At 39.2% G+C, this 27,029-nt stretch overlaps 3 protein-coding genes across 6 annotated transcripts in view; 2 read left to right on the forward strand and 1 right to left on the reverse strand.

Moving 5' to 3' along the window:
- Positions 1 to 358: 358 nt before the first annotated feature.
- nudt5 (nudix (nucleoside diphosphate linked moiety X)-type motif 5) lies at positions 359 to 3,485 on the reverse strand. 3 transcript variants are annotated; one of them, XM_026327174.1, is made up of 10 exons: positions 3,379 to 3,485; positions 3,004 to 3,104; positions 2,789 to 2,856; positions 2,648 to 2,700; positions 2,465 to 2,572; positions 2,295 to 2,390; positions 2,032 to 2,133; positions 1,785 to 1,793; positions 1,644 to 1,697; positions 359 to 1,558 (listed from the first exon to the last, which is right to left on the reverse strand). In XM_026327174.1, the coding sequence occupies exons 2-10, from the start codon at positions 3,055 to 3,057 to the stop codon at positions 1,449 to 1,451; spliced, it is 654 nt and encodes a 217-aa protein (XP_026182959.1). In that variant the 5' UTR covers positions 3,058 to 3,104; positions 3,379 to 3,485; the 3' UTR covers positions 359 to 1,448. The 3 variants fall into 3 exon arrangements, with proteins under 3 accessions (XP_026182959.1, XP_026182961.1, XP_026182960.1); XM_026327176.1 differs by having other exon boundaries at positions 3,004 to 3,074; positions 3,379 to 3,463; XM_026327175.1 differs by lacking the exon at positions 3,379 to 3,485 and having other exon boundaries at positions 3,004 to 3,372.
- A 445-nt stretch (positions 3,486 to 3,930) lies between these two features.
- On the forward strand, positions 3,931 to 8,779 carry cdc123 (cell division cycle 123 homolog (S. cerevisiae)). 2 transcript variants are annotated; one of them, XM_026327172.1, is made up of 13 exons: positions 3,931 to 4,088; positions 4,341 to 4,412; positions 4,655 to 4,721; positions 5,290 to 5,322; positions 5,514 to 5,609; positions 5,868 to 5,974; positions 6,231 to 6,282; positions 6,469 to 6,544; positions 6,862 to 6,984; positions 7,199 to 7,227; positions 7,307 to 7,411; positions 7,493 to 7,630; positions 7,981 to 8,779. In XM_026327172.1, exons 1-13 carry the CDS (start codon positions 4,015 to 4,017, stop codon positions 8,029 to 8,031), a joined length of 1,023 nt encoding a protein of 340 aa, XP_026182957.1. In that variant the 5' UTR covers positions 3,931 to 4,014; the 3' UTR covers positions 8,032 to 8,779. The 2 variants fall into 2 exon arrangements, with proteins under 2 accessions (XP_026182957.1, XP_026182958.1); XM_026327173.1 differs by having other exon boundaries at positions 7,984 to 8,779.
- A 2,878-nt stretch (positions 8,780 to 11,657) lies between these two features.
- camk1da (calcium/calmodulin-dependent protein kinase 1Da) overlaps positions 11,658 to 27,029 on the forward strand; it is a 42,321-nt gene continuing 26,949 nt past the window's right edge. The window contains exon 1 of the mRNA XM_026327177.1: positions 11,658 to 11,944. Coding sequence (XP_026182962.1) covers positions 11,847 to 11,944 — 98 coding nt within the window. The 5' untranslated portion in view covers positions 11,658 to 11,846. The remainder of the gene's footprint in view (positions 11,945 to 27,029) is intronic.

Raw genomic sequence — 27,029 nt, forward strand, 5'->3', positions numbered from 1 at the left:
AATATGATTCAGAATATGATTGGTTGTCGACTCTTCTTCTTTGAATTTAACTAAACAAGCTAAAAATTGCGTTATCGCCATCTACTGGATCATCTAGGAAGAAAACAGCCTAGATTTATTTATTTATTACAAAGTTACAAAAACATATCTGTTTCTATTTAAACTTGATAGTGCAAAGGAAATATGCCGCTCATAAAGCTGTTTGCAGATGTATTATACTGGTCCATAAATGCACTTATATACCACTAACAGGGCAGGTGAAGACTATACAAACAATATTAAAAGTACTTCCCTGTTGTCATTTGCTCATTCATTTCTGGTAAGTTAGTTTAAGAGGACACATGGAGCCAGAACAAGCAAAGGTGATATCACTTTTATTATTTTAGTTGCTAGGTTTAGTACATTATCATAGTCAAGTTATTTGCACTATAATGAGGATAAAGGCACAGTATGTAATATTTCCTATTCATCAGTTCATTATCAATACAGTACCTGTTCCTGTTCTACATTACAGTAGAGTTAAAAGAAGAAAAAAAACACAGATACTAAACCAATCAAATGAGTTATTTTGTGGGTACTGGCTCATGTACTGTCTCTAATGTCAGTGAGTGGATTACTTCAGTTCTCTGGAATGCCATTAGACAAAATCCAGAAAGATGGGTGTGAGCCTGTCTGATTCAGCTTTGTGCTCGAATAATTGGCACTAATAGCAAATTAAAAAAAAAAAAAAAAAATCGAATATCGTAGCTCTTACTCAAATTCCAGTGCTTACTCAATTTCCTGTTAAGTCTCAGGTCTGATACCAAAGAACTGCAGCTTGCTACACATCGAGTTTCATTAGTACGTATTTTGAGGTGCTTTTGTTATCGCATTAGGTTGTCAAACAGTGTGTTAGCACACGTAAGGAATGTTTTACAATAACAAAAGAAAAATGACAAGTTGCAGCACATTACACAACCTACAATCTCATAAAAAGCTGGAAAAGACTATTAGTCACTCGAGGGCATGTAAGACTGTAACCTGAAAACATTATGCAAATACTAACAACCGGGCACCAGGCCTTGAGGTTTGTGGTAGTATCTCCATAGTGAGAAACAGGTGGTCCAGTATTTGTAGTGTAAACATATCTCCTTATAGGATCAGTTTCTAACTCCAAAGCTTTTGATTTTAAGTATTTTGTGGTCATTATAATTTAAATACATAACTGTATCGGTCTAAAGACATCCATAGAGCCATATGTCTAACTGGCATAAGGCTCTGTGGGTGTGATTACACTTGATAGAAACAAATAAAATAAGATTACACAAACTCTAAATTAAAAATGAAACATGTTTTTCTCATAAAATTTCCTAATACAATTTAGAAATCCTCAATTTCCTTTTTGTTACAGCTCTGTGTAAGAAAAAACACTATTTCTAACTGTTGTCTACATCTGGATCATTTTTGCTTCACTGCTTCAGGACAGGAAGCTCTCTAGGTTTGAAGAAGGCCTGGGCCATTCCCATAGCAAAGATGTACACTTTAGCATCCACCATGATTTTTTCTTTCTTCAGCAGATCTGCGGGATCGAACAAACCAGATTATAGTTAATATCTGCTCAAATAATAAAATAACTAAAAAAGTTAAAAAAGTACAATGCTCACCGTCTATTTTCTGCTGGAATTCATCAAGTGGTAAAAGAATGACTTCAACGAATTCTGGAAAAAGAGGATAAAGGCCTGTGTGATGACTTTCTTTATGAAAGTAGCAGACTATTTCTGAAAAACAGGAAAGAAATAACTCACCTCCTTCACCTATGGAAGAACCAAAGAGAAAAAGATCAACCAACTTGTTTTATTTCAGTTTTTACAAGTAAATAAAACAGATAAAATAACCACACTGTACATGCCACTCAGTTGAGGCCCAAACCATAATTAAACATTAAACAGTAACCGAGAGAAGTACAAGATTGATTTACTTGTTTGTCCACGCTCGTTTGTTAGTTAAACATTCTTTTTCAGTGTCTGAATAAGCAACATCCTGTTTTCTCACCGAGTTGCTGTGTTGGGTGGATATTCTCCGCTTCGTCTCCATTGATGTTGACCAAGACGATTTGGTTGGTGCAGTTTGACAAACCCGGGTCCAGACAGGTCACTGCAATCAAAGCAAAACGTATTTAACATTCCCATTGTATTTCTCCAAGATAAAAAAGAGCATGGGACGACTGAACCTCTCCAACACACATACAGATAAGATACAGTTGAGAGCAGCAGCTAAAACAATCAAGTGTACAGAACGTCTGTGAGGGCCAATACCTGGTGTGACTCCTACTACTTCCCCTTTGTAGCCAGTTTCCTCCTTCAGCTCCCTCAGTGCAGCAGCATCCGCAGTCTCCCCCTCGTCTATCAACCCTGAGCAGAGACAGAAAACACCTCAGGCCTCATCGCTTGTGTGTTTCATCCGTGGTTACAAGCGGAAAACTCACCCGCAGGAAACTCAAGAGTGCAGCAACCCAGCGGAGGACGAAACTGCTTCACCATCACTACACAGTCTCTGTGGAGCGTCCGCTTCAGCAGGGCAATAATTCCGACACCTGCAGGGAAAGCGTGTTACCCCCTGAACAACTCTGTTACATGCAGAACACACAGCACATAAAGGAGATGCTCACCATCTGCTTCTGTGTTGGTTTGCCTTGTTGTCCTTTTCACAGTCTCCCAGGTTCTGAAGAAGGAAAACAAACATTGAAAGCTGCACAAAAATGGAAATGCACTGATTTGAAGCAGTGCTAGTGAAAAGCAGAAACCAGTGCCTGGTGTTTCCAGCAGGGTCCACGTATGTTGTTTTCTCCAGCTTCACCCAATTCCCTGTAGCCATGAGCTGAAACAGAAAGCACAGATTGACTACACCGAACCGGCACGACCTGACACCACTCCTTAGATTTGTGACTCCAATAAAAACCGCACAGAAACACAATAGAGCCTCATGCCATTACAGTTTTTTCCAGCAAATAACCCAAACACGCACCTCTTCCTTCACTATATGTGGGGCAGTGGTCACTTTGGGCTCCGAGTTGTTCATTCTCAATATGTGGAGAACTGCAATGGACGAAGAGTCAGGTCTGGAAGCTTTAAGTGGAAATACGATGCGGTTCAACACCAGACTAAAACAGGATAGGTCTAACCTCGGGTTTAATGTTGAAGACACTGGACCTTTATGCGCTTTAGCTGCTCAACTACTGTAGCAGCAACAACCGAGTTCAACTCCTTTTTGTTAGTCTCTGTTAACTTAACGTTAGGTTTCTACTTCACAGTCAACCAAAAGTCCAGCTCCTTCTTAGTCCAGAGCTAGTTTCTTTGAATCTCTGAACAATCGTGCAAAATAGCATAAAACCAAACTCACGTGAAGTCTCAGCCGTGTGTAAGCAGTGGCAGAGATGGTAAAGACTAGCGAGGCCTCACTCTATCACCACTTCCGGGTACTGGAAACGTCACCGTAGTCTACCTTTATCCTACAGTGATAGGAAAGAATGCGAAACACTAAAACTGTGTTTCCTCTTACCTTAACCTGAACGCAGTCTTAGCATAAACCGAAACATCTACGGCTGTCTTCTTTCCGGGTCCTGGGATCTACCATTACACTTCACTTCACTACAAACATCTTCATTTTTGTAGCCATTTGTAAAAATGACTATTGATGTTACGCGTCTAGTTTTTAAAAGTATTGAGTGGTAGTTCTGTTTAATAAACGATCTACGTTTCAAATCGGTAGATCATACGTTGAACAAACCTCGATGTGCACCTCAAAAAAACTCCTCCATGGTCTGGGAAACAAAAACTTATCATATGTTTAGAGCTGTGGAGTCAGTTTCCTTTAGTGTTTACGATTTAAATTTAAATACAGTAAAATAAATACAGATCAACTGTGACTCAAATCTTTAAGGCGTTAAACTAAAAATGCTGCCTAGACCTCAGTAAAATATATTGGCTTCGGACGATATTTACCGAAGGACACGTTTCCGTTGCTCGATATTGCAGCATGAAGAAGGAGCAGGTTGTTCACTGTCAGTTTTCGGTTTGGTATCCGATATTCAAGAAACACACAATTAAAAGGTAAACAGCTGCTGTTAGTACAGAAAGGTCAATAATTATTTTGGTTTTTATTGTTGTAAAACAGAGAGTAGTTAGCCAGCCGCTAACGTTAGCTACCAGACTGAAGCCGATAGCTTCCATGTCTGCCTTCTTGTCTAACTATGTGTTATCCTGAGTGACTGTGCTCAGAACTGCTTCATTCAGCCTCCTTATTTCCCTCACCGCCTGCTTGTTGTCTGTTATTTATTGTTTTTGTCTTTTTTTATTTTACAGCCTGATTCTCCCACTGCCTCAGAATGTAATAGACTATTTACTGGACGATGGGACACTAGTAGTCTCTGGGAGGTATGAAGCCACACACACACACACATAAGACAGTGTCTAATAGCTGAGTTTATACATACGCATTTGGCTTTTCTGTCGTGATCTCAGATTTTCAACTCTAAAACCACCAAGTTCTTTATGTAAAATCTATACTTTAAAAAACAATGTTTAGATTTTTTTGAATGAGTGTAATGTTTCTGTTTTATAATGCTACTGTAAGATGACCAGTGTTGTTCTGTGGTGTCTTATCCCCCCCCCCCCAGTGACCATAATGCACATGACAGGACCTACATTCACAACATTGACTCAGATGCTGAAGAAGACGTCCAGGTAAGGGAACAGAAGCTGATGGAAGGACAGAAAAAGAAAGAACTTTGATTGTAACAAAATTGACATATCAATAAAAAATGAGCTAATAATTCCATCCATTAGCTATACCTGCTTATTTCTAACCAGCAGATCATGGGGATCTGCTGGAGCCTATCTGAGCTAGTAATTAAATAAACACATTTAGAATCATTTTCTGTCCATCATCTACCATTTATTGTTCAAGAGCCAGTCCCAGCTGGCGTTGGTAGAGAGAGGCAGGGTACACCCTGTGACAGATTTCCAGTCTGTCACAGGGTTGACACACAGAGACAGACAAGCCCTCACATTTACACCTACGGGCAATTTAGAGTCAACATTTACAATCTAACTGTCTTTGGACTATGAGGGGAAGCTGGAGAAAATCCACTCAGACACTAAGTCGCTTTATTTGGAGGAATGACATCATACTCTTTTCATTAATTATCAGTGGAGGTGACACACCTCAGAGCATCAACACAGTTAAGTTATCAATATAGCTGTAATATTTTTAACATTTTTTCTTGTTTGTTATTCTCCACTCCCCCTCTAGTGGTCAGATGATGAGACAACCACCACTGTCACTGTAAGTTTGGTAAAAGTTTCTTTTCAAAGTGCACTGTCTGTATCTATATTTATTTCTGACCTGATTAAACATTTTGTTTGACCTATCTACATAAGTCAGAGCTCTTCCTCTTTTCTTTTATGAAGCAATGCTTGTGACATTTATATAATGCAATATTGTGTTATTTGTTTTTTTGTGTTTGTTTTTGCAAGGCTCCTGAGTTCCCAGATTTCACTTCTAAAGTGCTGGAGGCCATAAATGCCCTGGGTGGGCGCGTCTTTCCTAAACTCAACTGGAGCGCTCCGAGGGTAAAGCACTGCACTTAGCAGCTTTATTGGAAAATTAAAAACTGTGTTTATTTCCCTCAGCTAGAATTGCATTTTAGCAGCAAGGGTTTCTTTATGATGAACATTTTCATTTATGTATGGCATGAGCAAGTTATTTATTGGCTAAAAGCCCAGTACATTTCAGTATATCGAGGAATAAGAATTGCTTAATGTCCCACTGCCAGCATTAAGGATTGAAGCATAACTTGGAAAGTGTGCGTGTGTGCGTGTCTCTTTCAGGATGCTAATTGGATTGCTCTGAACAGTTCTCTGCAGTGTCACAGTCTCAGTGATATATTTCTGCTCTTCAAAAGTTCAGACTTCATCACGCATGATCTCACGCAGCCGTAAGCTCTGCTATCCATCAACACAGACACACACACACACACACACACACAATGAAGATTTATGTCCTTTCCTTCTTTATTTTGCATGAGAAACATTTAATGCAGGGAGTGATTTACTGTGTTTGTGTGTGGGAACGGAGAGAAGTATGTGATATATGCTGTTTGACTTTTAAAACCTCTCTTTCAAACACAGCAACAAATATCCTAAGCACAAAATTTAGTTGCGTTTGTAATCAGAGTTTATTTTTCCTTGCAGATTTCTTCAGTGTAGTGACCAGGACTCCCCAGATCCTGTCATAAACTATGAGGTAATTTTCTTTTTCATGGTTAAATGAAAAGACACTCCACATACAGCAGCAGTCCACAGAGTTTCAGTGTGTCCATTAACTATTATATATTTATTTTGTATTTTGTTTGACAAAGCCTGTCATTATATTTGTTCACACTCATACACCCCTATGGATTTGATCACTTGTGTCATCTTCTGTCCTCAGTTGGTCCTGAGAAAGTGGAGTGAGCTGATTCCTGGTGGAGAGTTTCGCTGCTTTGTGAAAGAAAACAAACTCATTGGTAAAAAACTCTCCACTCAAACTCACATCTTCCATATTAAATGTTTGTATCTGTTGTTAACTGAAGACACTTTACTTCATGAGCCAGCAAGTTGGATGGTGGCAAGAAATCTGTTTGCTTTAGACACAAACCAACAACTATGAACTGTTTTTATAGAGCAGAATATTTCTGAAATTAGAATACCATTGGGTGGGGAAAAAACTCTTATTAGTGTCATAATTCTATTTAACTGGTACACTTGTGCAGCAGGCTAATTTAGGAACACTGGTACAATTTAATTTGACGTCCTCTGATGGTGCATGTGTGTGATCTCTCAGCTATCTCCCAGAGGGACTACACTCAGTTTTACCAGCACATCTTGAAGCAGGAGGAGCAGACTTGTCAGGCCATACAGGAGTTCTTTAGTCAGCACATCCAATACAACTTTCTGGACGAAGACTGTGAGTAGCTTTTTTTCCACTCTCCTCAAACGGAAACTTTCTAACATGAAATATGCAGGAGAAATGCACAGAAAAGCCTTTTTTAACCTATCATTTTAAATGTTAATTTTCAGGTAATATTAAGTTTCATGGGCTTTGTCTTTGTGAAACTAGCAGATACAGTAAGATAATGTTATTCCTTATGTAGTTGCTGACTGTTGTATCTCTCTTTCAGTTGTGTTTGATGTCTACAGAGACAGCCAGGTAAGGAAGTCCTGAGTTCTTCTATGCTGAAATGATAAAAAGCCTCTTGCTGAGCTTCATGTGCATCTGTGTTTTGCAGGGCAGGGTGTGGCTGATCGACCTGAACCCGTTCGGTGAGGTGACAGACTCGCTGCTGTTCACCTGGGAGGAGCTGACGTCAGGTGGAGAAATAAGCCAGCAGCAGGTCAGCCATCACCTGTGGTCAATTTTAGTTTTTTAATTAAGAACATAACTGAAGTTGAGGTGATGTGCGGTATGTGTGCAGGAATGCCCGGCTTTCCGCTACACCACCAGTGAGGTGACCGTGCAGCCCAGTCCCTGTCTGAGCTACAGAATCCCACGAGACTTTGTTGACCTCTCCACTGGAGAAGACGCCTACAAACTCATCGACTTCCTCAAACTGGTACGCAATTTAAACAACTTCACGAAGTTTATTGTAGTGTATGTGTGCTTAAAATCATATACTAAACATATATTTTGAATACTAAAATGATCACCAATAGAAAGTTAGTTAATATTGGAACATCTCACACATTTAAATTAAAAACCATTGTGCAGATATTGTGTAATGTGTTTTTATGAAGAAGGAATTGCCCTCAGCATGTTTTTTAGGCCTCAAGGATATGCACAGTGTGTTGTGTGAGTGACATTTAACCATAAAAACTATGACATGCAAACAAAATTGGAAATAGAATTTGTCTCTCACCTGAGTTCTAGGGTGTGTCTTAAACCTCTGCCTTCTGCTGCCCACAGAAGAAAAGCGAACAGGAGGAGTCTGACGAGGAGGAGAGCTCTCCACAGTGACACGGTTCCTCAGAAACCTGGAAAATAGTTTCTCGCATCAACAGTCATACAGTGTTTTCTGCATGAAGTGACTGTTTACTGTCTGTTCTTTTAGAGCTTATTTTTTATTTCAGCTCTGTTTCCTCTCCCAGTGCGTGGTATACCCAGGATTTCTTAAACTGCTCTCTCGTGTTAATCTAATGGAACATGTTAAATTGGCAGATCATGGTAATGACTCTTTGAGGATTCAATTTCTGTCGACTTGTCTGCCTCCAACGCTAAGCGCCGTCTTGCTGATTGTAATGGCTCAGTGAGATGGGAGAGGGAGTGCAGTGTCAGTGGCTGGTTTATTTTATTTTATTTATTTTTTTGTTTTGTTTTGGATGTTTGATGCATTAACACTGTAAAGAAGGACTGTTTTTATACTTCAAAGTGTGTATATTAGTTTGTATATCTTCAATTCAGCCCAAATAGTGTCTCTGGATTCCAAATGATTGAGCCCACATGCACATTTTAATGTTCCTCTGTGTCTGTGTGTTACAAGGCAGTGGCAAACACTAAAGCTGTTCGTCACCACGGCGCCTTTACATTTTTTTTTGCCTTGCATCCCCGCTCCTACATCTCTCCTTGCCAATTTTCCCTGAACAACTTTGACACTCTCATTGCTCCAAGCAGCTTCGGGTGCTCCTTACGAGTCCGGTTTTCCCATCATGCATTACTGTAGACTGTTCCTCCAAAATACACCATTAAACTTCTTGTCGTGTATTGACTCTGCTGTCAGTCTGGTGGGTGCTGTAAACTAGCACATTAGAAATTGATTGTGCTTTTGCGAACCAGTTCTCATTACGCTGGGAGCTAAATGAGCTGTGCATGCACAGAGCAGGGCAGTTCATTTTGGGCTTTTTTTTTCCCTTCATTGGATTGAGAGAGCAATTACAGGGAGATGGAAAGAGCTGGTATGATGAGAGTTACAGCTCCCTTGGTGAAACACTGAGGACAGGAAACGGCATACAAGGCACATACTGGGGGTGAATGCTTCATGTTAATCATCATTATGAAAATGAAATCCAGATCTGGAGGAGAAGTCCTGGCTTGACCTGGAGGAGCTTTCGCTGTGCACACACTATTGCATTAAAGACCAACCTCATAATCTGAGGACATTTGAGGGAATCTGAGGGAATATCTGATATCTGATGGTAAATATAAAGATAGTCTGCAATTAGCATTATTATTACTGGTACTAGCAATCACTACTTTATTAGGTACACCATAATAACCCAATGCAGTACATCCAGCCTTCATGAAGGTGCTAATCTTCAGTTTTTGTTTTATGGAGGCTATGGTCATACTCTGTGCTGTTCCTAATATTTAGTGGGCAAACTTTTATAAATACTCAGTATAACAGTGCAACTAATTGCATGGCTGTTGTATTAGACTGCATTGGTTTTAGCTACACGAAGGTGCATCAAACTGCCAACCAAATGATTTCTTATATAACTTTGTAATCAATTTTATATTAACAGTGTGGTTACTCATAACGACAATCAAACTGGATCATCAGCCTGACTCAGTTGCCTTTTTTAACGGGAGACATTTTGACATGTCACAGAAAGAAATGCACAGGAGTGACATTAATGATGTTCGTACCATTTATGTGTCCCAGGAAGCCACGACCGTGTCACGTAGACATAGGTCCAGCATGTGTTAGGAATTTGGCAATTTCTTTCATTTGTACCTGCATTTTCCCTAAATGACATGTCAAAATGTCTTCTGTTAAAAAAGGATTTATGCTTTGTGACCTGAGCTGCATCCAGATGAGCCACAGTGATGAAATTAGCTCATGGTTTGCTCTATGTCTAAGTATCATATCTGATCTATCAATGTGACAGCATCCCATATGTGATACCTAAGGCATCAGATGACAAAGGTTGGACCAATTGATGGATAAATGTGTAACATGGCTGTAATGGGAGTTGTTTTTTATATACATAGCTAATGAACTGTTTCCAGTTATTGTGCATAATTCATTGATGTGTTTAAAGCTGCAGGCAAGAAGTCTGCCCCGTCATCAGCCTCGACCTTCAATAGTGTTTCTGTCGCTCTTATGCCCTTGTCTCCTCGGGTCCTCCTTCCTTTGCAGCTGTGTAATCATCTTTGTTACAGGGGAGGTCAGATATGCTGACTCAGCGAAACGCAGGAGGCTGAGGGGAGGAGGGAGAGGAGTTTTCCTTGGCTTCTGCCGAGGAAGAGCTGCAGTAGTTTGCAGCCGGAATACACATGAGCTGCTGAGGCCGCAACACTGTACCCCTCTCCCTCTCTGGCTGTGGCTCCCCATGGTGTTACACGCACGCAGAAATTATGACCACAAGTATGGACGTGTGTGTGTGTGTGTGTGTGTGTGGGGGGGGGGGGGGGGGGGGGCGTGTGCGTGCGCGTGCGTGCTGTGGGCAGGAACCGGCCTGAGCTGACCTCAGCCGGTGCAGCTGTCAGAGTCTGGGGGATCAGTGATCCTCCACAAACTGAAACTTTGTAATCTGGGTGTTATGCAGGGCGTCCAGGTGATCGCAGCCCCAGCCGCGGTCATTGCTGATCCCCAAGCGACTGATCCGGGCCACGCAGACGCCTTTAGGAATCCTAAACTGTGACGGATGAATGATTCTTGCTGTCAGCAAGTTGGCGCATTGCGAATTTACTGCTGACACGTCCTAACCAAACGCACATACACGCCTTTCTGTGTCGGAGAGAATGCATGAGCAGCATCACACCGACCCCCTTTATTACACTGTCACAACCAAGTCTCGGTTTTAGCATAATTGGACACAATGTACACTATTTAGAGGCAGTTAACATAGGAAACGAGGGTTTTTAATATATTAAATAGTGGGGAAATGGAAAGCCCAAATATCGCGCCAACACCGCGGGAATCAATTACGTTTAGACATTTGCAGGTGGCACTGTGGTAGGACCCAGGTAAAGCTTGACATGTGTAATCAGTGTAATACAGGAAATAGGGGGATATTGACTTCAAAATAAAACCACAACTGACATTGTTTAAGTATGCAATTTACTAATAATTTAAGAAATTCTATTCTATTCTATTCTGATTCTATTTGTCCTTTCTCTGTTTGTATGCTCTTTTGCGCTTTATGCTTAGATAATTTGTGTCATTTCCAGTCATTTAAAAAACAGTAAAGTATTAAGTGACAGTATTGTTTGAATTATGTGAGGTCTTAGGACTGTGTGATGATAGTGATAATGGTGTACTATATTTGAATGAATGCATAGCTGTGACTCATGGTCCAGAAAATATACTACTACTACTACTACTACTACTGTAATAATAATAATATTAATAATAATAATAATAATTATTATTATTATTATATAAAAAAATTTATAAAGCAGTTCCGAAAAGCAGAATAAAAGCTCATATCTACTAGAGATAACATTAGTATCAATAGTACTGGTGTATCTTGAAACAAAATAAAACAAAATAACAAAATATCCATTCGTTCTCACATTTGTTATTATTATTTGCTTTTATTCTGAAAGCCCCCATGAGAAGTGCAGTTGTCTTCTCGCGATTTTTACAGTTGCTGTCCATAGGTTCGGGGAGGAGGGGGAGGCAGGGAGGCAGGCGGCGGCGGGGACACGGTAACTGCAGGAGCACTCACATGGTCCTGCAGCAACGTAGCTCAGAGCACCGGGGCTTTTCAAACCTTATACTCAACTCGGCTTTTTAAATCGCTCCTCCATTTTTCTTTTCTGTTTTCTCCGCTCGCACTCCTCTTCCCGCAGCCCAGTGTCGCTCGGAGTCGGACTGATAAAGCAGCGCCATGGCTCGGGAGAACGGAGACACCGGCAGAGGAGAGACATGGAAAAAACAAGTCGACGACATTAAGAAGATTTTTGATTTTAAAGAAGTCCTCGGCACGTGAGTACAAACGGCTAAGACCGACTTTAACCTCAGATATGATTTAATGTTTATTTTATTTATTTTTAATATTTTCTCTGGGGTTCAGTTTAATGTTACATATGGGGCTCAAACAGTTTCCAGTGACCTTAATACACTTCTTAGCCAAACTAGACTCGAAGTGTGTCTCGCCAATTACAAATGTGGACTCAATTTTATTCTTTAGCATCACTTTCTATAGTAACGTTATTCCTGTTGAGGCTTGAGGATAGTTTTGTGATTGTAGCAGGTGGATTTAATCACATCACTGGCTAATGTTTTTTCTGCTCCTATCACTGTGATAAGAGTTTATTTGTATAATGTTTCTGTAATAACGTTATTCCTGTATGAGTCGAAATTACAGTCCACTAACCAACTAATGGTTCACCATCGCAAACAGTGAGTTAGCTACTGTTAATTTTTCTTTTTCAACCGTTTTACATTAGTTAGCTAGCTAGTTACTTATTCGTTCAGTAATTTCTGTTTAACCAGTCGTCCAGTATTTTTCCACAAGTAGTTATTTATTCTACTGCTTTTAGGTGTTTTAGTAATTGTCCATTAAGTTTAGCTAGCAAATTTTACAAATATTTATCCAACAGTTTGAGCCTTGTCAGTCATTGTCCATTACGGTCAATATTAGCTAGCTAGTTACCTGCTGTTACATTTAACGTTAACGTTAGCTGTTTCAGCCGTTACCCGTTACATTTAGCATAATACAGTTGAAACAGTACTGTTATATTTTTATTTTTAGTACTTTTGGTTATGTATTTCAATACTACATGTATTTCAGTACTCTCACGGATATATTTTAGTGCTTTTAGTTGTGTATTTCAGTACTTTTACTTAGCTATGTATTTCAACTGTTCACCCGTTACTTTTACTCGTTTAGCTACAGCTTATTTTCTAGCTTTCAGTTGCAATGCCTTGTGTTCAGGCGCTATCTGCAAATTAGCACCTGGTAACTGATGAGGTCTCCCCTGGCTGGTTGTGTTTCAGAAGTCTTTGAATAGCGAACTTCTGATCATTGCTGTTGTTTTGTGTATGTTACAACATACACTTTATGAAATATCTAGAGACTCCATTAAGTTGTATTCCTATTTATGTTGTCATGTGGAGTACTTTATAGTGAATTCATGGTAACTAGATTCATAGAGGCTCTCATTGCATTTCTTTTGGTCTCTTATGGCATGACTAATATTCCTACAATGCTCTTGTGATATTCGTGCTCTGTTGTATGTGGTGTTTATAAAAAATATGCATACAAACGATATGGGATGACAGTGATGCTGAAAAGTGATCCTATAGTAATATAATGGTTTACCTTTACACACATATTGTAATATTCCTGGAGGGGATATTCTGGTCAATGACAGCAAGGTTTCAACAGACTGCAGGCATATCAGTCTTACACTCTGTATATTTCTAGTTGGAATCAGTCTCTCTTTCATATGGGTCATGAAAGAGATTTTACTCCATGTTAAGAAAAGTCTTCTCTTCCTCTTCTTCTTTCTTGTTTCATATTTCCCCTTCCCTGTCTTCCTCATTCAAACAGCAACATAATACACATCAACGCCCCCTAAATCTCTGACAGCCAGTCACTGTAAGCGTCTGTCAGCCCACTCTGTTTTCCTGCTGAGCGGAAAGAGCTGCGCCTGTTGTTGGACGGCAGCCTGGAGGGGGACACACAGGGCAGATGCAAATTCAGATTAACTGTACAGGGATTAGGAAAACATACCTTCCTACTGAGTGGAAGGAAGTTTAGTTATATTGTGTAATGATGAAGGATTGACACGTAGGTGGCTATAAAACACACTCACCTAGAATTCAGACTTGTGCTTGACTCAATGATCTAAGTCATCCATGTTGTAGCCACACATTAACCAGAGCTGCTGACAGATCTTTGAACCTGATGCATCAGCAGAATATGGTGGGTAGCGAGGAGTGATTTTATTTATTTATTTTTGATTTTACAAACATTGAAAAGCAGGATGAAGAGGAGATGGTTGCACTGTGTGAATTGGGAACAAAAGATAAGAGTAGAAATACAAGCAGCAGCAGGGGACAAAACAAAAATTAGTTGTTTTCCAGAATGTGCCAAATGATGGGTCGATCAGTTAATGAGAGATTGTCAATAATAACGGTAAAACTAACTATAGCATTGTGTTCAGGTGCAGCAGCAGCATATGTAGGAAAATAGCTTAAGACTACTGTGAGCGTTACCGCAGTGCTGAATGGCACCTGTGTTTTTGAGCTGCAATTGTAGTCGCAGGATGTGATGTCGCGCTAACCCATCGTTTTGTCTTTGTGCACTGGGTCACACTTGTCTTCACTGGCCCGTGTGTGCTTTTAAACACCTCTTCTGTTCTGGGATATCATGTGTGCTTAGGGTGTGACATACCCTTTCATGTCCTCTAATACTGCATTAATCTCAACATAGCTCATGCTGACAGGTGTATGTTTACAGACATGTACATAAGGCTCCCTTCGGTGTCTTATTACTTTCCCCTGCTGTGTATGCTGTGTGTGTCCCCATTGCTCACTACTCAATAATTCAGTACCAACAGGAGTGTGTGTGTGTGTCTATGTGTGCAAACCTCAGGTAGGCCACAGGTCTCAACAGGCAAGATCACAGTAAGAACAGGTCCAACAGAAGATTAAAAATGAAAAGAAAAAGAGGAGGAAGGGCTAAAAAGACTGTGTGTGCGCCTTCTTGTGTTTCTGTTTGTGAGCAAAATTTCCCCTAGTGTCACTCAAGTATGTCCTGAACTTTGCATCCACCATAATTTGGACGTTGGGTTCTGGTTAGAAATAAATGACTCAGTGAAGTAGGCCTATGTGAAGACAAAATGTGTGTTCATGTGATTGTATATGTGCATGCACTTGTGTGTGAGATTGAAACAGACAGCAAAACAGTAGGTATGATGGCGATGCATTGTGGAAAACATCACTGTGCAATGTAGGGCACGACGCCCTTAATTGATGCTCTACTTCCCTGATGCTGGCACTGTTCTCTCTGCTGTTTCTGGGACTAGAGAGCCCCCCTCTTTCTTTAAGTGTCTATATTGCCCTTATTTTGTCATACTCTTCTCCAACAGACTGTCCTTTTTGGCTTTTGTCAGACTGTAGTCTTGCAATACCTGTGAACATAATGCAGATCTGAAGTGTATTTCCTTTTATAGCATCTTAAAAATAGAACAAAAGATGGTTGTTTGCTATGTTGCAAAACCACTTTTATCAGTGGACTGCTAGCCCACATATTTAACAGAGTATGTGTGCCAGCAGTATTGTTGTGTGTGTGTGTGTGTGTGTGTACATAAGTGCACATTTTTCCACACTGGATTGAAACTTACAGTATGTCTGCAAACTTATCCTCTATGAGCTATCCATCTGTTTTACTCTCTTCTCTTTTTCTGCCAGTTTTTCCTCTCTTCTGGTTTCCTCTCGTTAGTTTCTGTCATTTTCATTGTTGTTGCTGCTGCTAACTTTGTTGATGACTTTAATGATGTCATGAGCCATCAGGTTGTTTGTGGTTGCTCATGTAGCATAAATTGTCTGTGTTCTCTGTTACTGTGATAATGTCCTGATTACGCTGTTGACATTGTGTATAGTGATGATGTACGTGCACAGATTCCATTTCTAGACTTCCATTTCTGTGCACAGATTAACACGTGTGTCCAGACCTCTGAGTATTAATGTTCATAAACTTTAGTCCATTATCGGATCAGCGCTCTATTTTAAGCCTCTCGGCGACCACATCCAGCTTATAATGACCCCAAGCTGAAAGCCTGTTGTCTCTGTGCTGTTGTGACACACGTGGCAGTTGTGTGTTGCTGTTGATAGATGTAAAATAGAACCACATTTCAATAGGTAAATATAGAAAGGTCATGTAAGTGCATTTGATTTATGTGGTCTTAAATAAAATCAGTTCAGTCAATAAATGTTATAAAGGTAATAAATGCAGCATTGTCTAAGCTTAAAAAACATTTTCTGAGTGGAAGACTGGCCAGTTTTTCATGTTAAAATACATTTCTTTATAATTGACACCCAAACTTGGACTTTTTTTAATAACCTTTCATTTCTTCATTTAATTAGAAAAGCATTTGCCTCATGCTGTGCGATTTCTTTGTACATAAAATGGTCAGATACGTGTGCAGTATGCATCAAAATCTTGTTTTTGTTTGGGGCATCTATGACTTCATGTTTGTCAGTTATGGAAGCAAGACAGGATGCTCTTTCTTCATAACATATTAAATGACATTTCTTTGAAGAATTGACAGTTAATGGATTTGTTACATTGATGGCATAATCAGCCCTATTGCACAATCCTAAAAGGTCTCAACTTTTGCTGTTCAACAGGGAAATCAGGCATATGGTCTGCGGCACAAATGTTATAATGAATTTAGCAGTTGGTGGGTCACCATATCTTTAGTGATCAAGGACAACAGGGTGCTGTGGGTCAGTGGAGTTGTTGCAACATGAGCAGTGTGGTTAACTGTTTTCCTGCATGCTACTGGCCTCTCAAAATGTCATTAGAGTCAGCAGAGGACATTGAGGAGTAATTTATGTCCAACTACATTAGTCCCAGCTCTGCTCTCAACAGAGAGGAGCTACACTATTGTTCATTTAACACATTCTAATTAAAGCTACATTAATCAGCATTCTTATAACAATAGAAAAAAATACTTAATCTGAATAGTGGCCCTTGTAGTGAGAGTCCCACAGAGAATTGTCACCTGTGTTGCAGGTCATTGCTATGAAGCAAAGAGCAGCATTCCTTTTGTTTTGGTTTTCCTGCTCACATATTTTGGTTCAGTCCTATTGCTCTCATCACCCTTGTTTCCAGATGCAACAGTGCACTGTTTTCAATGAAAAAGCTCAGGTACCACCACTGTAGTCTACCCGGCCCACACTTGACAACGCAGACATAGTGAACATGCTGAAGCATTTAACAGCTATAAAGTCAGATATTTCTCCACTAGGAAGAAATAAAGGACAAATATGGTGTATGTGGAGTCACATTTGCCAGGTGGCCAGGAATGATATGTATGATAAATATATGTGATGTGTTTACAGCTTGCACTTCCTCCAAACAACCAAAAAATGATTAAAACCCCGAACCTTATTTCAAAATCTCGTTTCTTTTAAACATCAAATATTTATTACCAAATAACAAAGTTATAATGTCCTTAGACATTATTTACTGGGAAAACAGCAACTATCATCAAATGCTGCTTCAAAGGATGGTAATTCTTTATTGGCACATGGAAATGTAATGGCTGAATGCTGACAATTCTTTGTGCTGAGTGGCAGTCTACCTGAACAGAAAAGCAATTCAGAAAGCAGCTTAGCATATTTTTCCCGAGGCTCTACTGCTTCTGACAGAACCTGCGCAAAATACTAGAACAGAGGAGGAGGGGGCAGAAGAAGAAAAGATAAGGGAGTGGAAATGAGGAATCGCAACGAGAAGGGAATCAAAGCATGTATAAGCCCACAGCGTTTGCTGTGGGGCCTCAAGAGCTGACCTGCTCCATCGCTTAAGAAGAAATGTGATGGCAATGATTTTTCAATCAGCCTTTCTTTCCATCCAGTTTCTGCTGTTACCAGAAGCTCTGCAAGAGCAGCACTATCTCCCTGTCTGTTTTTCACTGCAAGGGTTTTTAAGTACTTAATTGTGCATGGCATTATTTTGTTGCAATAAACTCACTTTTGTTGTGCTGAGCACTTTGCCCCTCATCTTTTTAATGTTTGTTTTTACAGTACAAAACAAAGACACCTGATAAACCTGTAAACACCTAATAGCTGAACTTAAAAATAATGCAATTATTGGAAGATAATAAGAGTTGAATCTTTTAACAATTCAGTGAAATTATTCAAGGGTGTTTTAAATTTTGCTCTGTATTGTATTTGTGTACTACAGTGTTTCATCTACAGACTAATCTGCTCTCTGATTTATGGGTTTGTTTGTCAGTAATCACCCCCCTGATGGGGTGACAGATGGAGTTAGCCTGTGTAAATGGGCATGTTCACCGATATTGACCAGGAGGGGAAAAAAAAAAAAAAAAACAACCCTCAACATTAACATACACGATGTTTGTTGAAGTGTTACGATGCAACATGCTTAAGGTGATGTAATAATTTGCTAGTTTATGAATATAAATTAACACATATATACAATGCACAATTTCTTGCTCTGTAAATGGATCTAAAAAAAATTTAGATTTTAACATATAACGGGTTCTGTGGGACCTTCTGGATACATTTCTTGGCCAAAAAAACATGCAGAAGTAACCTCTTAGTCACCCCGCCACTTTTTCTGCAGACGGCCGAACAACACATACCCTAATTAAACTAGCTGTTGTCTTTACATCTTAAGGGTTACATTGATGACATTGGTGTTGTTTAAAGGAAAAGCCTTGCAGTTTATTATTTCAATGTGTAAAATATGAAATATGACTCCCCTCCCCCCTCTAGCTTCGCCCGCTGCGTGCCCACCGTTGTCACGGCAACTTACGTAGGGGTGGGGGCCCTTTAAATCCCCCTTACCCTTAATCACCATACAGTGTGATACATTGCTGGAAAGGGCTTTTTGTTGGCTACAATATACGTCAGTCATCGACAAACAATGTGACTGGCTGATTCTACTGTCATTAGAAGTTGTCCTAGGTAAGGTACGAACTAGCGTTTTTCCAATATTTGAACTGTTGTTAAACATTTAAACTGTAGTTGCTGTGATAATTCAATCCTAAATTGCTTTATACCATCTGAATCGTGAGACTTTATCCTTTCATTTGATATATAGTTTGTCGGACTTTATTCAAATTTGTCCGACGATCTTTTTTAATAAATCTAGAAATACATTTTTAGTCCCAGGCCTGGGACCGGGGTAACTAGGTTTAAATATTAATGCTTTTGCAATATGTAGGTTTACAATGAAGTTCTACTTTGCTAAAAGGCTACAATGTTGTAATTAATTTACAGTAAATCTGATGTGACCAGGATCCTGACACACTTAAACTGTTACCTTTTGTATACCCAAATTAAACGAGCTGTTGTACTTACATTTTAAGGGTTATATTGATGAGCTTGGTATCACTGGAAAGGAAACACTTTCTAGTTTATTGTGACTTTATTCAAATTTGTCAGATGATTTTTGGTAATACATCTGGAAACACAGCTTCTACAGTTGTGGGCCTGGGTAGGGAAACTTTAGTACAGTGTATCCCAGCAGAAAGCTGCAAAGTCTCATTATCATTGCCATCAGCTTTTGAGTTACATCTTGTATAAATTTCAAAATATTTTCCACCTGTCCACTTTTGTAATGTGGTCCAAAATGCGAGCAATAGACATTCACAAGTTGTTTGTAAAGAACTCACTTGCTTCTTGTCCTGACCTAACATTTAATTCACCATAACAATATTTCTGGGGTCTCTAGCAATCAGATGGCTGTTTGCTATTAATTGTAGTGTAACAACATGTACCCAAATAGTATTTGGCCAGCATGCAGCAGGTTGCCGTGGTAACAGCTAGCTGTTGCCCATCAGATTATAAATGAACGCTGCCGTTAATGGAAACAGTGCCATTGCTGTCCAGCACACAGTCCGTCTTCTCGACAGGTAATTTAGTGCAGACAACACACACACACTAAAACACACAATTGGAAGACATACACTCACAGAAGCTCAACATATTTATGTTAATCCATTTTTTTTTTTGTTTAAAACGTACTGAAAAGAACACACATATTGATACAATAACAAATACTCTTTCTGCTCTGGTAAGCATTACACTTTACAAGAGTGACACACACATATACACACACTCATCTGCACCTTGAAGGCTTTTTCTGTAATATAGCAGACCTACTTTTACTGAGTCCCATTACTGTACTTGGATCACTGTGGGTATGTGTGTGTAGCTGTTTATCCGGCTCAGCTTGGCCCAGTTACACTTCTATGAAGAACACTTAATGCCCCACACACACACGCAAATCTTGGGAGTGCCTTAGTTTTAAAACAACTGAAACTTTATAACCAGTTTTAACAAGAGAGGGACTGTGCAAATGAGAGGTGCATAGCAGTTGTCATCTGCTTGACTCTTTGGTGACACCAGCTGTGTGTGTGTGTGTGTGTGTGTGTGTGTGTGTGTGTGTGTGTGTGTGTGTGTGTGTGTGTGTGTGTGTGTGTGTGTGTGTGTGTGTGTGTGTGTGTGTGTGTGTGTGTGTGTGTGTGTGTGTGTGTGTGTGTGTGTGTGTGTGTGTGTGTGTGTGTTGCTCACGTCATCGGTCTAGTCGGAGCACTTCTGTTATCTATCTGCTGTAATGTCTAGCTTTCAGTCATTTGTCTGGATGCCATTCAGAAGCACAATATTTGTAGTCAAAACTCTTTAGCTGAGTTTCACTCAATTTTTTTTTTGCAAATGTATGTTGTCAATAGTGAGAAAAATTCTCTGTACCTCACATGCATCAGTGCATTTACTTGCTCTTAAGTAACCAGATTACACTGGCTTTCTGTGGTAACCTTTTTTTTAAGCACCATATAAACAAATATGCTTTCTTTCTTAATCTAGAATGGGCAACTAGAGAAACCTGATTTCCCAAGATTGATTTCTCCCAGTGAAGGCTGATTTGTTCTCCATGTTTGTGAAACTTGCTAATATGCAGTGTCATACCCAACTTTTCTAGTGTTTTAGTGTTTCTAGTGTTCTAAACTTAAAAATGAAGCTACAGCCAGAAGTCATACTTAGTTTAGCTTAGTAATAAGCCTGGAAATAAGAGGAAACAGCTAGCCGGGTTCTGTCCAACACCAACAAACCCACCTACAAGCTCCCCCAAAACTGACTAATTGGCATTTTATGTCTCTGATGCTAATACTGCATTCATTTGTTCCTGATGCCTTCTACCCATGGTGACTTAGAATGAATGACTGTGCTTAGCTCTTGCTGTGTACCTTTCATTCTCCATAACCTCAAGGTCAGCTGCACCCTGAGCAACCTTCTGCTCCTGTTTGCACAGCTCCCTTCTGTTTGTGCATGATGAATGTGTAAGATTTAGTGACATCAGCAGTGACTAAATGAATTTGTAATCTGTTGAACCTGCCAAGATAAGGCCCACTGAATAACTGTAATACTTTACCACAGTCCTGTTAACACCTGTTCTCCTGTGTGTGACTGACTCTGGGTGTGACAGCAGAATATTTGGTTAGGTTTGTATGCATGAAAGAGATACAGGGGATCTGCTGGGAAAAAAAGCATAGTTTCAACCGAAGGAAAAACAAGTATGATCATGTATGTGTGCGTTGTCTGTACTTGGCTATAAAAATCACCTCTAAACATTTGTTTTACTCTTGTTTATAATGATACAAACAATGCAAGAGGCAATGTTGTCACAGATTTCTTAAGCAAAGATTTAGGTTTCCATTGGTGAGAAAAATGACTAATTAAACTAAAAGAGCATAATATAACACTTTTTTTGTGGTGATGCTGTACAGCCATTCAACAAAGACTCATTCATATTCTCAGTGAGCAGCCTGTTGAGGTTTTGTTTCCAAATAGAGGATAAGGTTAAGAGGCAAGTTCTGCTAAGCTGCGACTCTTTGATATTTTTTTAGTACCTTATATTTATTATGCTGGCACTTCAGTTAGAGAGCATTTAGTTCTGGGAAATTTAGAGTTGTAAAGAAACCACAAAAAGTTATCATGACCTCTGTAGTCAAAGACCTATCGAAGATCTTAGCAATTATGACAAATTATTATACAGATGGCAATTTTAGCACATATGACCTTTCCTCTCAGGACAGACATTAACGAATCTTCCTTTTCATCTCCACTCCAGTTCTTTCCCTGCTCACCGCCACCTGCTGTATCAGTCTCCATGCCTTTCTCTCCCCCAGCATGGTTCTTATAGTACTGTCTGTGAGTCTTAGATGTCATGCTGGCAATGTTTGTCTTACTGTCACTGTCAGCCTTTACCCTTTTGCAACACTTGATGTTGTGGGCTGTCTCTTATGTGTGCGATTGTCCATCTGTGTGTGTATAAATTGTGAGGGAATCTCTAGTCATTGGAGACAAACTGCTGACTCACCTTCTCTTATCAAAACTTCTTTCTCTGTAAAAGGGATGCTCCACTCCCTTTAATGTGGATTTAAGATAATTCTTCGATTTCACTTCTATGTAGAAAAGCAAAAATGTTTCAAAACTCAAATTCTGACTTGACTCAAAAAAATACACCTTATTCATTCTTTCAACACTCTAATACCCTCTACCACACCAGCCAGGGATTTTAGCATGCTATAGTTTATTCAAACACGTTTCTGTTTATGTAAAAAGTTATTAACAAAATTTTGTACAATTACAACACAAAATAACCAAAAAAAAAACTTTTAAGAGCTTCAACCATAAAACAACTTGGTGGTTATTTTTGACATAGGTTGATATTTGTTTCTTTGTCAGTATTTAACTAGGACTGCAACAAATGTTTATAAAAATGTATCAAATATGTGTTCAGTTAATCAGACTTTGCAAAAGAGAATAAAATTATTTTTCAACATATTTTTAAACTATAAATCGTAAACAATGTAATAAAATGCCATAAAATTTACTCAAATTATTTTTATGTGTGATGACCAGTTAACAGATTTTGTTACAGATTTTGTTACCTTTTAAAATACTTTAAAATGTTTATTTCACACTAAAAGCAAAAGTGAGTGGTCTATTAATCCCAATGAAGCAACATACTTTCTAGAGTGCACTTGAACATTGCTAAACATTATCCTGGTGAGAACGCATTTGCCCCAGAAGCACAGACCAGTCTTTACCTGGACCATTCTCCTAACTGCTCCTTTCTAAAAAAAAAGTCTGTTGCATCTCCAAAGACAACACAGCCAGTCTCTTAAATCACCTGGATTTTCTCCCTTGTTAGAAGTGTGTCCCTTGGACAGTCTCCTACTGTGTGCTGCATGAGTTAAAACAACTGTGCACATGATGCTTATGACACTGTCTGGAGTTTATATGTAAAAACAGAAACATTTAATCCACGCTGACCTGCGTTTAGAGTCAGAACAGCGTGTGTGGCATTTTCACTGTCAGCTTGACAGACACAATGGATTAAAACACCTGTCTGTCCGCTACAGGCTATAGCTGTCTTTAGAAAATCACTAAATGTTCCAGGGCTAATATAGACATGAAGTGTAAAAGAACGCATAGCTTAAGGGTGACATAGGTCTCATGTTCATATCTTTAAGTGTGAATTGACATTAGATGAAACAGAAGTCTGTCTGCAAGTTACTGTGTCAGTTGGCCTGAGAGCTGTAAATATGTTACTGAATGATTATCTGACCACATAACAGAAAAACTAGAAAAAAAAAGGCACCACCATATATCAATGTAAAAATTGTTTATTTATGGAAAACAACTTTCACTCTTCTCTTCTGCTACCATTGTCTTCTCTACATCAGAGTACCATGTCTCTGTGTGCCTTGGCATCTGGCTACATCAATAGACCTAACTAATTGATAAATGCGTTCATTATCAACTATTTTAATAATCAATTTTATGATTAGTTGTTTCAGCCTTATATTAGCATTAATGGATTTAGGCCACAAAGGAGCAATAGAGCAAATTGAAAACACTATCACCATATAAGGCTACCAACATACTAGATGGCAAACGTTTGCACATAGCATTCATTTGGCTTTCAGCTAACAAATACAAGTCCAATATTCAGCTTTAATATTAGCTTGTTTTGTGGTGTGACATATTGCTTAGGGATCTATCTTTTTACATGCTAAACATCAATCTGAATCTAAACTTCATCTGCTGTTCACTGGCCATGTAGCATCCGCTGAAAACTGTCTGTTGAACCTAGAAGGCTGAGGTTGATAAAAGCTCTGTGGAACAACAGAGTTATGTGTGGGTGTGTTTCTAACTTGTAACATGTAATTTTAGTCTTAAAAACATCAACTGCATGCATAAGTCACACCTTACATGTTCTCACTTGTTCAGCAGCTTGATCTACATTTAAAAAGTACACTTCCAAAGTCTGACTTGACACACACAAATGCTAGCCAGGCCAGCCAGACCCTCTCCTTTATTAGCAAAAGAATGTGGGTCTGGAACCCCTACCACAGAGAGTCTTTTCCTCCGGTCTCAAAAGAGCTGGGCCAATCACAGCCGTTTATCTCCAATTGGGTGGGCTTTACACTACAGTCGTCCAATCCGATTTGAACAAAACTTACACATACACACTGACTAATTCGTAACGTTTCTCAATGCCAGTCCCAAGTCCACAAATCTTTCTTCAACTGGCTTTTGCTTGCCTCATATCGTTAATTTTTCTGACTGGTTTACTCTGTGTCCATTGCCCTGCCCCATGGAAAATGATCTCAACTGAAGAGATTCTAGACAAATTCTTTGTATAGAATAGGAAAAGAGTCTGGCTGGCCAGGCTACACAAGCACATGCGTCGCGAACAACAAATGCACGCAGTGTCTGACTTTCTTAAACAACACTGGGTTACCCAAAGTCCATGTCCTTTCTCACACAGTCTCAAGCCGTTTCCATGGTGATTATTGTAAACAGAAGGGAAGTCAGCCCAGGAGCAATCAGGGTTGTTGCCATGGCAAATCTATACCTCAGTGGCTGTGTTTGTGTGCTTGTGTATGTGTCCATGTAGTCCATGCAGGTAGTCACTCCCCTTTTTTTAAATAAATTCTATACACACATCTTATGCCACAACTAAATTCTGTTTCTCTTTAGACAAGATGTCTGAGAATGTGAAATGCAAAGAAATGTGATTTGCATCTAAAATCACAATTTGTGTCGTGTATATGGTTTGATTTTGGTTTACCTTTGCTATTTTTGATATTTCATTTGTGCTTCTCAAGTTGTCCTTGCACTTTTCACTTTTGAGTTTGTCAGCATAATGAAAGGCAAAATATTCCAACGGAAGGGATTCTCTCTACTGCTATGTTGGGTGAACAAATTGTGGTTTATAACTGTGTTTCTGATAAATTAAATATATTTCTCTGCCTGTGTTAAGGCTCCTCTATATCTCTCAGCATGTCTGACAAATTTCAGTGGATGTATGCATTGATTCATATTTTTGTTAATTTTGTCATTCATTGCCCTGCATGTACCATCTGTTGAGGTACAAGAGTAGAGCATTCCTCATCCAGTTGCCTGTATTACCCTATTAGAACCAATTTCTAGTTGACATGTCTGTTTGGTGATTTTTTTTAAATTTTTTTTTTTATTATTATTATTTTTTTAATGCTTAATTTCATATAACACTGTAGAGGCATTTTCTTTCAACGCTCTCTTGCTCATCTTCATCTCGTGTCATTGGAGCCACAGTGAGAATACAGACTATAATTGGCACTTAATTGCTGCCGTGGCAACAGTGCTATTTAAGCCTACGTTCTCTACAACAAAGGCATATAGTATGCTTACACACTCAAGAAAGAGGAAGGGAGACGCATGAGGGAAGAGGATTTTAGTTCCCTTTCACTCATCTGAGTGTTTGTGTTTTGTTTTTGTTTTTTTCTTAGTTTTCATATGTTAGTTTAAAAAAAAAAAAACAGGTGAGGTTTTGCTGAAAACTGTGTGCATGACCACAGAATTCATATTTCACCTGTCTTGTTTTTCTGCTGTATTGCTGTTACTCCGCAGCTGTAATAAAATCTGTAACCATCATGCCTTGCTTCCTGTTGCTATAGTGATTTAGATCATTTTCCACCTGTGGCTTGGGTCTGTACCGCATTTTGGAGCGCTTTTGACATTGAGAAACATAGTTACATCTGTTATGGCTGAACTATTGTCCTTATTTTTATTTTAATCTAATTAAATTAACATGAAAATCATGTGTGATGTTAAAGTAGTCTTATCTTGTGAGCTTTTTTGCATCTCTACCTTGTTTCCTATCACCTCTCCTATCTGCAGTAAAGGCACATATTACCTGTAGTAATAAAAGAAATGTCAGCAAGGTAACTGTTCTGTTATTATAGAAATTTGTTCTGTTAGGGCAGAGAAGCAAAGAAAAAGAAATGTTTGTGCTTTCTGGGAGAGTCCAGGTCAAAACTTCTTTGGCTGTAAAGAGGTCTTGCTTTGTTAGACCCCAAGAGGCAACTTGGTTAATGATGAAGTAGATGCGTGCAGTGTTTAAAAAAACAGAAGTTTAAAGAAATGTTAATTACTTTTTTCTGATAACATTGTGTGGGCACTAAGACAATTGTGGAAACAAAAAGAAAAGAGATTATTGTCAAAACTGAAAGCGAACACACCCATGATGTTGTGATCCATCACTTCACAGAAAAACCACACATCTATAGAGAGCCAACAGGTCAAAGTGAGTTTTTCTAGATTACCTATGATCACGTTACTAAATGACCCACAAATATACATCATATCCAACAAAGTCAGCTTTGTCACTGTCAGAGAATAGGTGTAATGGCAGTCTCTTTTTATGCATTTCTCTTCCTCCATTCCTCTTGGTTTGGTAAGCTGAGTGTAGCACTAACTGCGTTGAGGTCATTCATTGCATTACCAGTGCACCAACTCTGCTCAGCCTGCTGGGTAGTGGAATATGCCTCACATGAGATGATTCTGTCTGAGAGCCAAGTGGCTTGTGCCAAAAACCACCAAACCACACCACTTACCTGCCAACCACATTTCATGTCTCTCTCTCTCTTGCACTTTCTTTGTGTCAACACAAACCTCAAGCAAGACAAAGATGCATAATTCAAGCAGATTAATTTGTATTCCGAGCACAAGAAAATAATGGTTTGTGTGTGTATGTCTATATGTGTGACAGAGTATCCATTCAAAGACAACCGCTGGTACTTTGTTTAAACTGCTAGTCATTGATCAGACAGGAACAGAGCTGGCATTAATCCCTCTGTGTATGTGTGTGTCTGTGCAAGAGCCATATGAATCCAGAAAGCTTACCTCTTCTTTCCCAGCCCCCATTTTTATAAAACTTTTTGTCAATTAGGTCCTTATCTCATCTGTTATATCAGTGTTTTTCTTTCTATTTATGTGTGCCTGCGTGCGTGCGTGCGTGCGTGCGTGCGTGCGT

This window comes from Mastacembelus armatus, chromosome 23, assembly GCF_900324485.2.
Source record: "Mastacembelus armatus chromosome 23, fMasArm1.2, whole genome shotgun sequence".
Classification (NCBI taxonomy): domain Eukaryota; kingdom Metazoa; phylum Chordata; class Actinopteri; order Synbranchiformes; family Mastacembelidae; genus Mastacembelus; species Mastacembelus armatus.

Excerpts from the sequence above, each read along its gene's own strand:
- nudt5 (XM_026327174.1), bottom strand. The coding sequence starts at position 3,057 with ATGAACAACTCGGAGCCCAAAGTGACCACTGCCCCACATATAGTGAAG. Across the intron at positions 2,701-2,788 it reads GACCCTGCTGGAAACACCAG|AACCTGGGAGACTGTGAAAA; the intron begins GCACTGGTTTCT and ends TTCCTTCTTCAG. Across the intron at positions 2,134-2,294 it reads AGTAGTAGGAGTCACACCAG|TGACCTGTCTGGACCCGGGT; the intron begins GTATTGGCCCTC and ends CTTTGATTGCAG.
- cdc123 (XM_026327172.1), top strand. The coding sequence starts at position 4,015 with ATGAAGAAGGAGCAGGTTGTTCACTGTCAGTTTTCGGTTTGGTATCCG. Across the intron at positions 6,985-7,198 it reads CAACTTTCTGGACGAAGACT|TTGTGTTTGATGTCTACAGA; the intron begins GTGAGTAGCTTT and ends TCTCTCTTTCAG. Across the intron at positions 7,228-7,306 it reads ATGTCTACAGAGACAGCCAG|GGCAGGGTGTGGCTGATCGA; the intron begins GTAAGGAAGTCC and ends TGTGTTTTGCAG.